Source organism: Oncorhynchus kisutch, linkage group LG28 (assembly GCF_002021735.2).
Source record: "Oncorhynchus kisutch isolate 150728-3 linkage group LG28, Okis_V2, whole genome shotgun sequence".
Classification (NCBI taxonomy): Eukaryota; Metazoa; Chordata; class Actinopteri; order Salmoniformes; family Salmonidae; genus Oncorhynchus; species Oncorhynchus kisutch.
In genome coordinates, this window is record NC_034201.2 from 44,869,175 (window position 1) to 44,884,174 (window position 15,000).

The 15,000-nt window shown below is 43.9% G+C and overlaps 1 protein-coding gene across 3 annotated transcripts in view; it reads left to right on the forward strand.

The window, feature by feature from the left end:
* LOC109873357 (sarcoplasmic/endoplasmic reticulum calcium ATPase 1) overlaps nucleotides 1–15,000 on the forward strand; it is a 105,105-nt gene that overhangs the window by 40,110 nt on the left and 49,995 nt on the right. For 2 of the 3 annotated variants that reach the window (XM_031807727.1, XM_031807729.1), the window contains exon 6: nucleotides 10,974–11,054. The exons of the other annotated variant lie outside the window; for it this stretch is intronic. In XM_031807727.1, coding sequence (XP_031663587.1) covers nucleotides 10,974–11,054 — 81 coding nt within the window. The remainder of the gene's footprint in view (nucleotides 1–10,973; nucleotides 11,055–15,000) is intronic. 3 annotated transcript variants of the gene reach the window in all.

Below are 15,000 nucleotides of genomic sequence, written 5' to 3' on the forward strand. Positions count from 1 at the left end.
GGAAACCGCTCAGGGATTTCACCATAAGGCCAATGGTAACTTTTTTTAAAACAGAGTTTAATGGCTGTGATAGGAGACAACTGAGGATGGATCTACAACATTGTAGTTACTCCACAATACTAACCTAAATGACAGAGTGAAAAGAAGGAAGTACAGAGCAAAAATATTCCAAAACATGCATCCTGTTGGCAACAAGGCTCTCAAGTAATACTGCAAAACATGTGGCAAAGCAATTTCACTTTTTGTCCTGAATCGAAAGTGTTTGGAGCAATTCCAATACATGACTGAGTACCACTCTTCATATTGTCAAGCAGTGGAGGCTGTATGTAATGGGTGTGCTTGTAATCATTAAGGACTGGGGAGGTTTTCAGGACAAAAAAGAAATGGAATGGAGCTAAGCACAGGCAAAATCCTAGAGGAAAACGTGGTTCAGTCTTCTTTCCACGAGACACTGGGAGATTAATTCATCTTTCCACAGGCCAATAACTTAAAACGTTTGGCAAAATCTACACTGGAGTTGCTTACCAAGAAGACCGTGAATGTTCCTGAGTCGCCGAAGTACAGTTTTTAATTAAATCTACTTAAATCTATGGCAAGACCTGAAAATGGTTGTCTAGCAATGATCAACAACCAATTTGACATCATTTTGAAAAGAATCATGGGCAGATGTTGCACAATCCAGCTGTGGAAAGACTTCCAAAGATTGCTTCTACAAAATATTGACTCACGAGTATGAATAATTATGTAAATTAGATATTTTTGTATTTAATTTTCAATAAATGTGACAACAAATTCTCAAAACATGTTTTAACTTTGTCATTATGGGGTATAGTGTGAGAAATGTAACACATTTTGAATTTAGGCTGTAACACAACAAAACATGGAATAAGTCGTAAGTCGAGGGGTATGAATACCTTGTGAAGGAACTGTAAAAGCCTTTCCACTGGGCCCACAGGTGCCAGCCAGGACCGTGTGTGTGTGTGTGTGTGTGTGTGTGTGTGTGTGTGTGTGTGTGTGTGTGTGTGTGTGTGTGTGTGTGTGTGAGAGAAGTGGCTGCGGTCGTCCCTGTATTTAGGGGACTTTAAATTTCCAAAGCGTTTCCCTTGCTCTGTCTCACCACCTGGTTACTGCTGCTGGGTATTCTGAGCCAGGCGTGCTGCTGGGTATTCTGAGCCAGGCGTGCTGCTGGGTATTCTGAGCCAGGCGTGCTGGGTATTCTGAGCCAGGCGTGCTGCCCTGTTCTGAGCCAGGCGTGCTGCCCTGTTCTGAGCCAGGCGTGCTGCCCTGTTCTGAGCCAGGCGTGCTGCCCTGTTCTGAGCCAGGCGTGCTGCCCTGTTCTGAGCCAGGAGTGCTGCCCTGTTCTGAGCCAGGAGTGCTGCCCTGTTCTGAGCCAGGAGTGCTGCCCTGTTCTGAGCCAGGAGTGCTGCCCTGTTCTGAGCCAGGCGTGCTGCCCTGTTCTGAGCCAGGCGTGCTGCCCTGTTCTGAGCCAGGCGTGCTGCCCTGTTCTGAGCCAGGCGTGCTGCCCTGTTCTGAGCCAGGCGTGCTGCCCTGTTCTGAGCCAATTACAATTTTCCAAGGTCCCTCTTTGTGGCACCTGACCACACGACTGAACAGTAGTCCAGGTGTGACAAAACTAGAGCCTGTAGGACCTGCCTTGTTGATAGTGCTGTTAAGAAGGCAGAGCAGTGCTTTATTATAGACAGACTTCTCCCCATCTTAGCTACTACTGCATCAATATGTTTTGACCATGACAGTTTACAATCCAGGGTTACTCCAGGCAGTTTAGTCACTTCAACTTGCTCAATTGCCACATTTGTTTTATTACAATATAAAGTGAATGATTTGTCCCAAATACAATGCTTTTAGTTTTTTAAATATTTATGACTAACTTATTCCTTGCCGCACATTCTGAAACTAACTGCAGCTGTTTGTTCGGTGTTGCAGCCGTTTCAGTTGATTGGAATATTGAACCATAACAACAACACTGCCAGTCAGGGAGGGGGGAGGGGGGGCCTACCCAAACAGCCTGTCTCTATGGCAACCATCCTCAGACTAGCTCCACCTCTACTGAAGCACAGAAATGTTGAGGTTCAACAGCACCTCTTAGAACACTGAGAAGAAGAAGCAGCACTATCAGGTATCCTCTTGAGTGTTAAGGTTGAGGGTCTACACCAGAAGTTAATGGGTATCTGTAGGAGGAAGGTATATGGTGTGGGTCGATTAAGCTTGGAATGTACTGAGTGTAGGGGAAATGATCATATGTGGCAGGCATTGATAAGGGGGGAGAGAGTCATGGATTAGTGATGAAGTGGATGGAGGTCATGTCACGTTAAGGGAAAATGGACCGTTTATTTTGCACGGATCACTTAGTTTCCTACCTAGCAATAAAGATACAATAGTTAGCGAGAAGGAGGAGACTCCACCCAAAGTGGGGTACATATACCACCACTATGGTAACCATGTCTTCCAGTCTGTTCAGCTGTTCGATCCTTTAGGGAAGAATAAACTTGGTTGAAAGCTTTATTGATACATAAACATATATATATATATATATATATATATATATACATACACGCATATAATACAACCCCAGCCTGACACTACTGTATATGAGGAACCAATGAGATCTAGCCACTCCAATCCTCTTTATTGTCTCTATGGCGATCTGGCTTCTTTGAGCTGAGGTGGAGAGGGAAGTGTTTTCTGTTGAAATGAAATGGGACGTGACCCCCCCCCCCCCCCCTCCATCTGTAATCAGGGTCTCCTCTGTGGACGGTGAGTCCGAGTATCACTCCTCTCTGTCAGCAGCTCCATATAAATGAATGATGGGGTTTTGTTAGTCTAACCCACCTAGTATCTGCTGAGTGGAGGGCAGAGCACACAGACAGAGGGCACACAGACAGAGGAAAGATGCAAGTCTGTCAGGATGTGAGTGGCCCACAGAGGAAAGATGCCATTTCCTACCATAGCAGATACTGGGTAGAGAGCTTTCCAGCTTGGCATAGTGTTCTGTATGTACAGTATTGCCTGAGCAGAGGAATATCTCTCTGTGACTTAATCTGGTTGCTTAGTGCTATTTAACACTAGTAAACACTCAGTAGGTAAAACCGCAGTTATTTTTGTTCTCTCTCTCAGAAAAGTGTCTAGGAGCATGTTCAGAATGGGTGACGAGGCAAACACTCCTTTTTAATTATTATAATTTATTTTTTTACTTACATTTCTTCTTCAAAAACATTTGTTTGTGTCAAGAGTCTTTTCTCTCCTGTATGTTGGATTAGTGTCGGTTCAAGTTGTTTCCATGGGAACTAGCGATCTGAAAGGAATGGAAATGGACACTCAACTACAGTGCCTTTTTGAGGAGAGCTAAAAAACATCAATGCAGTATATATTTACACAAGTTTCCACCCTCCTCTCTGCTGCCTGCCTGGCTGGTTTCACATTGTCCCCAGTGCCAGCGTTACGCCACAGTTATGGGTGTGGAACTTTCCCTGTTTAAAAAAAAAGAAGATTTTCTTCACAGATAGAAACTGGCTGTACACTTGAGACAGACAAGGTTGTTGGAACTACGAACACATACAGGCTTAGACAGCCTGAAGAAATTGAAACCTGGGAAGACCTAGTGGAAAAGGAAGGGAGTGAAGATTGTCCCATACAAGAATGGGTGCCATGTAGCCAGTTCCCTAATAAACATGATGTTTGGGTTCCATTCTCATGAATATCCAATGCCTAACCTCCTCGGTTAGGGAACTAGAGATGGATTTAGGTGGTAATAAGATCAGAGTTGAAGAAGCTATGCAGTAGTGTATTTTGTCTGCTGTCTATCTTCAGGAGAACTGGGACTGTGAACCTAGCAGTAGGTTGACCTTAAGAGCACAAGCAGCTCTGTCAGTGTGGTACTTGCTGTGTCATGATTCAATTAAATCAGCAAACTCAGACCATCACAATCACATCAACCAGTGTTTGGTCTGATAGATCCTAAGTTCCAGGAATGAATATCAGACCATCACATCAACTAGAGTTTGGTCTGATGGATACTAAGTTCCAGGGATGAATATCAGACCATCACATCAACCAGTGTTTGGTCTAATAGATCCTAAGTTCCAGGAATGAATATCAGACCATCACATCAACTAGAGTTTGGTCTGATGGATACTAAGTTCCAGGAATGAATATCAGACCATCACATCAACCAGTGTTTGGTCTAATAGATCCTAAGTTCCAGGAATGAATATCAGACCATCACATCAACTAGAGTTTGGTCTGATGGATACTAAGTTCCAGGAATGAATATCAGACCATCACATCAACCAGAGTTTGGTCTGATGGATACTAAGTTCCAGCCAGGGGTGAACGTTAAGTTAAGCACACACTACTGGATGATTCTCCAAAGGTTCCCTCCAGACAGTTGACCGTTTGCACTCAGTAATGGCGTAGGCTGCATTATGTTAAGGTAAGTATTCACTGTCAAATAGAACTTACTGATCCCAAGCTCCTAGTATTAGCATTTAGATGGGAGAGGAGCGAGCGAGACTCAGTCTGTGGGAGGTGATTGGAGACGAGTGATGGGTGAGTTGGAGGCGATGGGGCTACAGTAGGTGAGGAGGATGCTGGGAGTGGGAGTTTCAAAAGCCTCTTTTTTTGCAGTTCCCACACATACACCTCTCCTTTCTTTCCTCGTTCCATCTCTTTCTGGTTGTTGCAGAAGAGAGGAGGAGTGGATTGTCAGATATAATGTGAGAGATTGAGTACTTGTGATAAAGTAGGAAAATGAGAACTCCAAGGGCAATGCAGGAAAATGCCATGATAGGGAGGGGGGGGAACACAGGAGGTTTTCTGAAATCATCAAACTAGCAGTTTGCCATAGTTATACCAATGAATGTGATGAAAGGTTTTTAATCAATACCTTAGGTTTGGTCAGTGGTTCACTTCCTGATTAGAGTTGGAGGGGAGGCCAAATAATGCTCCCACGCACACTAGGTCACACACTAGGTCACACACTAGGTCATGGAACATAGCTAATCACTGTCAGTTCGCCTTGCGTAATAATGATCATTCTGCAACACCAGATAAGGCAATAGACAAGACAGACTTTTCATGAGGGATCACCTTGAAAAGCCTAATTGGTGCATTCTGTTACTAGCCTTGTTTTAGTGAATAGCAGTGGATTAGGCTGATATCTGAGGACAGGGTTGGACCCGTCTGAATAGCAGTGAATTATGTAGGCTGATGTCTGAGGACAGGGTTGGACCCGTCTGAATAGCAGTGAATTATGTAGGCTGATGTCTGAGGACAGGGTTGGACCCGTCTGAATAGCAGTGAATTATGTAGGCTGATGTCTGAGGACAGGGTTGGACCCGTCTGAATAGCAGTGAATTATGTAGGCTGATGTCTGAGGACAGGGTTGGACCCGTCTGAATAGCAGTGAATTATGTAGGCTGATGTCTGAGGACAGGGTTGGACCCATCTGAATAGCAGTGAATTATGTAGGCTGATGTCTGAGGACAGGGTTGGACCCGTCTGAATAGCAGTGAATTATGTAGGCTGATGTCTGAGGACAGGGTTGACCAATCTGGATAACATGTAGCACAGAACTGTGTTGATGTATGTAGTTACCTCTGTAAACCATGCAACTTCAAACCATTTTTTTTTTATTTCACCTTTATTTAACCAGGTAGGCTAGTTGAGAACAAGTTCTCATTTGCAACTGCGACCTGGCCAAGATAAAGCATAGCAGTGTGATCATACAACAAAGAGTTACACATGGAGTAAACAATTAACAAGTCAATAACACAGTAGAAAACGAAGGGGGGGTCTATATACAATGTGTGCAAAAGGCATGAGGAGGTAGGCAAATAATTACAATTTTGCAGATTAACACTGGAGTGATAAAAGATCAGATGGTCATGTACAGGTAGAGATATTGGTGTGCAGAAGAGCAGAAAAGTAAATAAATAAAAACAGTACGGGGATGAGGTAGGTGAAAAGGGTGGGCTATTTACCAATAGACTATGTACAGCTGCAGCGATCGGTTAGCTGCTCAGATAGCTGATGTTTGAAGTTGGTGAGGGAGATAAAAGTCTCCAACTTCAGCGATTTTTTGCAATTCGTTCCAGTCACAGGCAGCAGAGTACTGGAACGAAAGGCGGCCAAATGAGGTGTTGGCTTTAGGGATGATCAGTGAGATACACCTGCTGGAGCGCGTGCTACGGATGGGTGTTGCCATCGTGACCAGTGAGCTGAGATAAGGCGGAGCTTTACCTAGCATAGACTTGTAGATGACCTGGAGCCAGTGGGTCTGGCGACGAATATGTAGCGAGGGCCAGCCGACTAGAGCATACAAGTCGCAGTGGTGGGTAGTATAAGGTGCTTTAGTGACAAAACGGATGGCACTGTGATAGACTGCATCCAGTTTGCTGAGTAGAGTGTTGGAAGCCATTTTGTAGATGACATCGCCGAAGTCGAGGATCGGTAGGATAGTCAGTTTTACTAGGGTAAGCTTGGCGGCTTGAGTGAAGGAGGCTTTGTTGCGGAATAGAAAGCCGACTCTTGATTTGATTTTCGATTGGAGATGTTTGATATGAGTCTGGAAGGAGAGTTTGCAGTCTAGCCAGACACCTAGGTACTTATAGACATCCACATATTCTAGGTCGGAACCATCCAGGGTGGTGATGCTAGTCGGGCATGCAGGTGCAGGCAGCGACCGGTTGAAAAGCATGCATTTGGTTTTACTAGCGTTTAAGAGCAGTTGGAGGCCACGGAAGGAGTGTTGTATGGCATTGAAGCTTGTTTGGAGGTTAGATAGCACAGTGTCCAAAGACGGGCCGAAAGTATATAGAATGGTGTCGTCTGCGTAGAGGTGGATCAGGGAATCGCCCGCAGCAAGAGCAACATCATTGATATACACAGAGAAAAGAGTCGGCCCGAGAATTGAACCCTGTGGAACCCCCATAGAGACTGCCAGAGGACCGGACAGCATGCCCTCCGATTTGACACACTGAACTCTGTCTGCAAAGTAATTGGTGAACCAGGCAAGGCAGTCATCCGAAAAACCGAGGCTACGGAGTCTGCCGATAAGAATATGGTGATTGACAGAGTCGAAAGCCTTGGCGAGGTCGATGAAGACGGCTGCACAGTACTGTCTTTTATCGATGGCGGTTATGATGTCGTTTAGTACCTTGAGTGTGGCTGAGGTGCACCCATGACCGGCTCGGAAACCAGATTGCACAGCGGAGAAGGTACGGTGGGATTCGAGATGGTCAGTGACCTGTTTGTTGACTTGGCTTTCGAAGACCTTAGATAGGCAGGGCAGGATGGATATAGGTCTGTAACAGTTTGGGTCCAGGGTGTCTCCCCCTTTGAAGAGGGGGATGACTGCGGCAGCTTTCCAATCCTTGGGGATCTCAGACGAGATGAAAGAGAGGTTGAACAGGCTGGTAATAGGGGTTGCGACAATGGTGGCAGATAGTTTCAGAAATAGAGGGTCCAGATTGTCAAGCCCAGCTGATTTGTACGGGTCCAGGTTTTGCAGCTCTTTCAGAACATCTGCTATCTGGATTTGGGTAAAGGAGAACCTGGAGAGGCTTGGGCGAGGAGCTGCGGGGGGGGCGGAGCTGTTGGCCGAGGTTGAAGTAGCCAGGCGGAAGGCATGGCCAGCCGTTGAGAAATGCTTATTGAAGTTTTCGATAATCATGGATTTATCAGTGGTGACCGTGTTACCTAGCCTCAGTGCAGTGGGCAGCTGGGAGGAGGTGCTCTTGTTCTCCATGGACTTCACAGTGTCCCAGAACTTTTTGGAGTTGGAGCTACAGGATGCAAACTTCTGCCTGAAGAAGCTGGCCTTAGCTTTCCTGACTGACTGCGTGTATTGGTTCCGGACTTCCCTGAACAGTTGCATATCACGGGGACTATTCGATGCTATTGCAGTCCGCCACAGGATGTTTTTGTGCTGGTCGAGGGCAGTCAGGTCTGGGGTGAACCAAGGGCTGTATCTGTTCTTAGTTCTGCATTTTTTGAACGGAGCATGCTTATCTAAAATGGTGAGGAAGTTACTTTTAAAGAATGACCAGGCATCCTCAACTGACGGGATGAGGTCAATGTCCTTCCAGGATACCCGGGCCAGGTCGATTAGAAAGGCCTGCTCACAGAAGTGTTTTAGGGAGCGTTTGACAGTGATGAGGGGTGGTCGTTTGACTGCGGCTCCGTAGCGGATACAGGCAATGAGGCAGTGATCGCTGAGATCCTGGTTGAAGACAGCGGAGGTGTATTTGGAGGGCCAGTTGGTCAGGATGACGTCTATGAGGGTGCCCTTGTTTACAGATTTAGGGTTGTACCTGGTGGGTTCCTTGATGATTTGTGTGAGATTGAGGGCATCTAGCTTAGATTGTAGGACTGGCGGGGTGTTAAGCATATCCCAGTTTAGGTCACCTAACAGAACAAACTCTGAAGCTAGATGGGGGGCGATCAATTCACAAATGGTGTCCAGGGCACAGCTGGGAGCTGAGGGGGGTCGGTAGCAGGCGGCAACCGTGAGAGACTTATTTCTGGAGAGAGTAATTTTCAAAATTAGTAGTTCGAACTGTTTGGGTATGGACCTGGAAAGTATGACATTACTTTGCAGGCTATCTCTGCAGTAAACTGCAACTCCTCCCCCTTTGGCAGTTCTATCTTGACGGAAGATGTTATAGTTGGGTATGGAAATCTCTGAATTTTTGGTGGCCTTCCTGAGCCAGGATTCAGACACAGCAAGGACATCAGGGTTAGCAGAGTGTGCTAAAGCAGTGAGTAAGACAAACTTAGGGAGGAGGCTTCTGATGTTGACATGCATGAAACCAAGGCTTTTTCGAACACAGAAGTCAACAAATGAGGGTGCCTGGGGACATGCAGGGCCTGGGTTTACCTCCACATCACCCGCGGAACAGAGAAGGAGTAGTATGAGGGTGCGGCTAAAGGCTATCAAAACTGGTCGCCTAGAGCGTTGGGGACAGAGAATAAGAGGAGCAGGTTTCTGGGCATGGTAGAATATATTCAGGGCATAATGCGCAGACAGGGGTATGGTGGGGTGCGGGTACAGCGGAGGTAAGCCCAGGCACTGGGTGATGATGAGAGAGGTTGTATCTCTGGACATGCTGGTAGTAATGGGTGAGGTCACCGCATGTGTGGGAGGTGGGACAAAGGAGTTATCAGGGGTATGAAGAGTGGAATAGCAGAATAGCGGATTGGTTTTGTGGTCGTCAACATGGTCGTCAACATCAGTTGCATCATAGCTTTTTCAGTTATGAGAATGTCTGCTTCATGTTTTATGACTTGTAAACCTCTTACTGTAATGATATCTTCATAGTCTAGAATTTTTTTCTGGTGCTTGGATGAAGCAACTCCAGCATCACTCTCCTGGTGTGACCCACCAACGTGCCCCAAAACTGTTGAATGTGAAGCTGTGACAAATGTGTACAGTGGAAGCATGGTTCAAAGGACATTAAGTGCCACATGCCCACGACTCCTAAACCCTGTCATGAAAGATGACTTTAATATACAGCCAGAGAGGAGAGAAATAGATTAGAGGTATTAATCCAAGCTGCTTGTTTATAGGTTCATCCCTCTGTGATGAGGGAGCTGAGTGCTTTCTCAGATGCCCGAGCGCGAGTGTGGAATCCATTTTATAGGGATGGCAATCATGACTCGATCAGAGTTGCATCAAGGTAGTTTTTCTTTCTTTTTTTTTTTGGTATACGGTTGGCTGAATGTTGTTGACTTGCAAGGCTAAGCCAGGGCTCGCTGGCTGAAGTTACTTTGCTAAAGGCTTTGTTTTTTTTTAATGCTGCGATTCGATAGGTTGCGATTGAGTGTTCACCTGGGGAACGTGGGTGGTTGCCGGCAGTTTCACAGCTAGTCTTCCATCTTCTCATTTCCTTCGTGATTACACCTCCTGGCCCGCTGGACTCACATCGTCACAGGTCACTACAGAGATCCTCATTTTAAAATCTCACTCACCTTTTTCTTGTCTCTCTTCACTATTATCTCGTCTTAATTTCAGTTTAAAGGCTTTATTGGCATGGGAAACACATGTTAACATTGCCAAAGCAAGTGAAGTAGATGATTAACAAAAGTGAAATAAACAAAAATGTACAGTATACATTACACTCACAGAAGTTACAAAAGAATAAAGACATTTCAAATGTCATTATTTCTATATACAGTGTTGTAACGATGTGCAAATAGTTAAAGTATTAGTTAAAGTTTTTTTTTTTTAGAGCAGAGGAAAGAGTGCCTCCTACTGGCCCTCCAACACCACTTCCAGCAGCATCTAGTCTCCCATCCAGGGACTGACCAGGACCACCCCTGCTTAGCTTCAGAAGCAAGCCAGTAGCATCTAGTCTCCCATCCAGGGACCAACCCTGCTTAGCTTCAGAAGCAAGCCAGCAGCATCTAGTCTCCCATCCAGGGACTGACCCGGACCAACCCTACTTAGCTTCAGAAGCAAGCCAGCAGTGGGATTCAGGGTGGTATGCTGCTGGCATGTTTGGGAACCACTGCTGTAGGACAACAAATTCCATCCAATGTCTAGATGGAATTTGTATTTGTGGTCCTGGCGACTGGACCTTTTTTTTTAAACACCATTATTTTTGTCTTACTGCTATTTACTGTCAGGGCCCAGGTCTGACAGAATCTGTGCAGAAGATCTAGGTGCTGCTGTAGGCCCTCCTTGGTTGGTGACAGAAGCACCAGATCATCAGCAAACAGTAGACATGGTCTCTCTTCCTCCCTCTCTCTTCTTCTTTCTCCCTCTGTAGAATGTTAACCCAATACTTTCATCAAAGCCCCTGAACAGGCAGTTAACCCACTGTTCCTAGGCCGTCATTGAAAATAAGAATTTGTTCTTATCTGACTTGCCTAGTTAAATAAAGGTAAATTTAAAAAAAGACAGTTTTAAACAAACCCTCTGTCTGCTCTTCTAACCTGTTTTTGTTTTTGTCTAGTTGGTGACAAGGTCCCTGCTGACATCAGGATCACCTCCATTAAGTCTACCACCCTAAGAGTGGACCAGTCTATTCTCACAGGTAGGCTACAATGCTACATACTGACTGGTTAGCTGGTTGACTTTGGCTGGGTTGGTTGGTTAGCTGGTTGACATGGCTGGCTTGGTTGGTTGGCTGGCTGAGATTAAACCTCTGTTCCTCTTTATGTTACCTACAACATGCTCGTACTGTTACCTACAACATGCTCGTACTGTTACCTACAACATGCTCGTACTGTTACCTACAACATGCTCGTAGTGTCACCTACAACATGCTCGTACTGTTACCTACAACATGCTCGTACTGTTACCTACAACATGCTCGCACTGTCACCTACAACATGCTCGCACTGTCACCTACAACATGCTCGCACTGTCACCTACAACATGCTCGCACTGTCACCTACAACATGCTCGCACTGTCACCTACAACATGCTCGTACTGTCACCTACAACATGCTCGTACTGTCACCTACAACATGCTCGTACTGTTACCGACAACATGCTCGTACTGTTACCGACAACATGCTCGTACTGTTACCGACAACATGCTCGTACTGTCACCTACAACATGCTCGTACTGTCACCTACAACATGCTCGTACTGTCACCTACAACATGCTCGTACTGTCACCTACAACATGCTCGTACTGTCACCTACAACATGGTCGTACTGTCACCTACAACATGCTCGTACTGTCACCTACAACATGCTCGTACCGTCACCTACAACATGCTCGTACTGTCACCTACAACATGCTCGTACTGTCACCTACAACATGCTCGTACTGTCACCTACAACATGCTCGTACTGTCACCTACAACATGCTCGTACTGTCACCTACAACATGCTCGTACTGTCACCTACAACATGCTCGTACTGTTACCTTCAACATCCTTTTTTTTAACCCCTCCCCCACCCCCTCTTCGGAGGACAAATATCTTCATTTTTTATACCATACATACGTACCATACATACATACAGTACATACTGTACATGCGTACGTACATACATGCATGCATACATACATACATACGTACCATACATACATACAGTACATACTGTACATGCGTACGTACATACATACATACATAAAATACATACATGTTACTTTTATATGTGATGTTTTACAACTTTTTTTGTACCTTTCTAATCGTATATTATCCACAGATTGTGAAATGGATGAAAACCTTTCCGACAAGGCATTTGATTATTACATTCTGACTATGGCTTTCCAAATTGCCCAACACTGCTATTTGTAAGGTTCATTTTAAGTGCGTGTTCAATTTTTTTTTTTACATTCCTGAACCTGTGACCAGAAACCAGCTACATAGGAGCAATGCCAGAATAAATGATCTATTGATTCTGTGTCTTCGTAGCACAATCTACAGAGCTGAGATTGTTGTATGCCCCATATACAGTATATAGCATTCTGTTGGTGGCAAGAATTTGATATAATAATTTAAATTGTAAAACTCTGTGTTGAATCAAGTGTAGTTTTTTTTTGTACATCGCAAAACATATGCTATGAAATTGGTACATCGCAAATCTCCCATTTATTTTGCAACCTGTATGGCGTAGCTGTCGACATTTTTTGTCTTCAGGTATATTTTTCTGTTTATGCCAGTTCCTTTCAGCCAATTTTTAACTGCAAACAAGTTCCCTACCTTCTCTTTTCCACTTGCCTCCTCCGTTTTTGTGGTTGTGCTGCAATCAGTTGGTTGTACATTTGGATTGAGCAAATATTCCCAGATATTTTTGATAACTGCATGTGACCTCTGTTTCTATTCATGATACCATACATACAGTTGAAGTCAGAAGTTTACATAAACCTTAGCCAAATACATTTAAACTCCGTTTTTCACAATTCCTGACATTTAATCCTACTAAAAATTCCCTGTCCTAGGTCAGTTGTTTTAAGAATGTGAAATGTCAGAATAATAGGAGAGAATTAGTTATTTCAGCTTCTATTTCTTTCAATCACATTCCCAGTGGGTCACACGTTTACATACACTCAATTACCATTTGGTAGCACGGCCTTTAAATTGTTTAACTTGCGTGAAACGTTTTGGTTAGCCTTCCACAAGCTTCCCACAATAAGTTGGGTGAATTTTGTCCCATTCCTCCTGACAGAGCTGGTGTAACTGAGTGAGGTTTGTAGGCCTCCTTGCTCCACACGCTTTTTCAGGTCTGCCCACACATTTTCTATAGGATTGAGGTCAGGGCTTTGATGGCCACTACAATACCTTGACTTTGTTGTCCTTAAGACATTTTGCCACAACTTTGGAAGCATGCTTGGGGTCATTGTCCATTTGGAAGATGCATTTGTGACCAAGCTTTAACTTCCTGACTGATGTCTTGAGATGTTGCTTCGTAATATATCCACATCATTTTCTGTCCTCATGATGCCATCTATTTTGTGAAGTGCACCAGTCCCTTCTGCAGCAAAGCACCCCCCACAACATGATGCTGCCACCCAAGTGCTTCACGGTTGGGATGGTGTTCTTCGGCTTGCAAGCCTCCCCCATTTTCCTCCAAACATAACGATGGTCTTTATGGCCAATCAGTTCTATTTTTGTTTCATCAGACCAGAGGACATTTCTCCAAAAAGTATGACCTTGGTCACCATGTGCAGTTGCAAACTATAGTCTGGCTTTTTTATGGCGGTTTTGGAGCAGTGGCTTCTTCCTTGCTGAGAAGCCTTTCAGGATATGTCAATATAGGACTCGTTTTACTGTGAATATAGATAGTTTTATACCCGTTTCCTCCAGCATCTACACAAGGTCCTTAGTTGTTATTTTGGGATTGATTTGCACTTTTCACACCAAAGTACGTTCATCTCTTGGAGACAGAACGCTTCTTCTTCCTGAGCGGTATGATGGCTAAGTGGTCCCATGGTGTTTATACTTGCGTACTATTGTTTGTACAGGTGAACGTGGTACCGTCAGGCGTTTGCAAATTGCTCCCAAGGATGAACCAGACTTGTGGAGGTCTACAATTTTTGTTTCTGAGGTCTTGGCTGATTTATTTTGTATTTCCCATGATGTCAAGCACAGAGGCACTGGGTTTGAAGGTAGGCCTTGAAATACATCCACAGGTACACCTCCAATTGACTCAAATTACGTCAATTATTCTATCAGAAGCTTCTTAAGCCAGTACATAATTTTCTGAAATGTTCCAAGCTGTTTAAAGGCACAGTCAACTTAGTGTATGTAAACTTCTGACCCACTGGAATTGTGATACAGTGAATAAGTGAAATAATTTGTCTGTTAACAATTGTTGGAAAAATGACTTGTGTCATGCACAAAGTAGATGTCCTAACCGACTTGCCAAAACTATAGTTTGTTAACAAGAAATTAGTGGAGTTGTTGAAAACAAGTTTTAATGACTCCAACCTAAGTGTATGTAAACTTCTGACTTCACCTGTAAATATAATAAAACAAAATGTTATTTTTTCCATAAACGTTTTTTACTTAATCAGTGTAATTTGAATTTAATTTAATAAACATAATATTTGTTCTGTCTTTTCTGGAGGATAAAACTAAAATTGTAGCTTTGTATGGCTTGTTTAAGAAAGGGCGATACTTTAAACAAAATTTTATTTTCAATTACTCGGAAATGAGAAGTTGAAAGGCAAAAAGGCCATTTTTGAACGAAGGAAGAGCCATTCTTAATTTTGGGTTCAAGTATAACTTATGTATGAGTGAAGCTTTTAGTGAGTGGTTTAAAGGTATAATATTTCATCATTTTAGCCCCCCAAACTCATATTCATTATATAAATGGGCACGTTTTAATTTAGTCTGGCTTAGCATTCCAAATAAAAAATAAAAATTGCTCATGATTTTAAGAAATGAGTCATTTGGAGGCAATGCCATTAGTAAATAAACCAAAGAGTTAATCAATGTGATTTTTTTTCTTCCTTAAATAGACAAGCATTTACCTCTCCATGGTTGCAGAATCTTGTCTATTAAAACTTTTATTGAAATTAA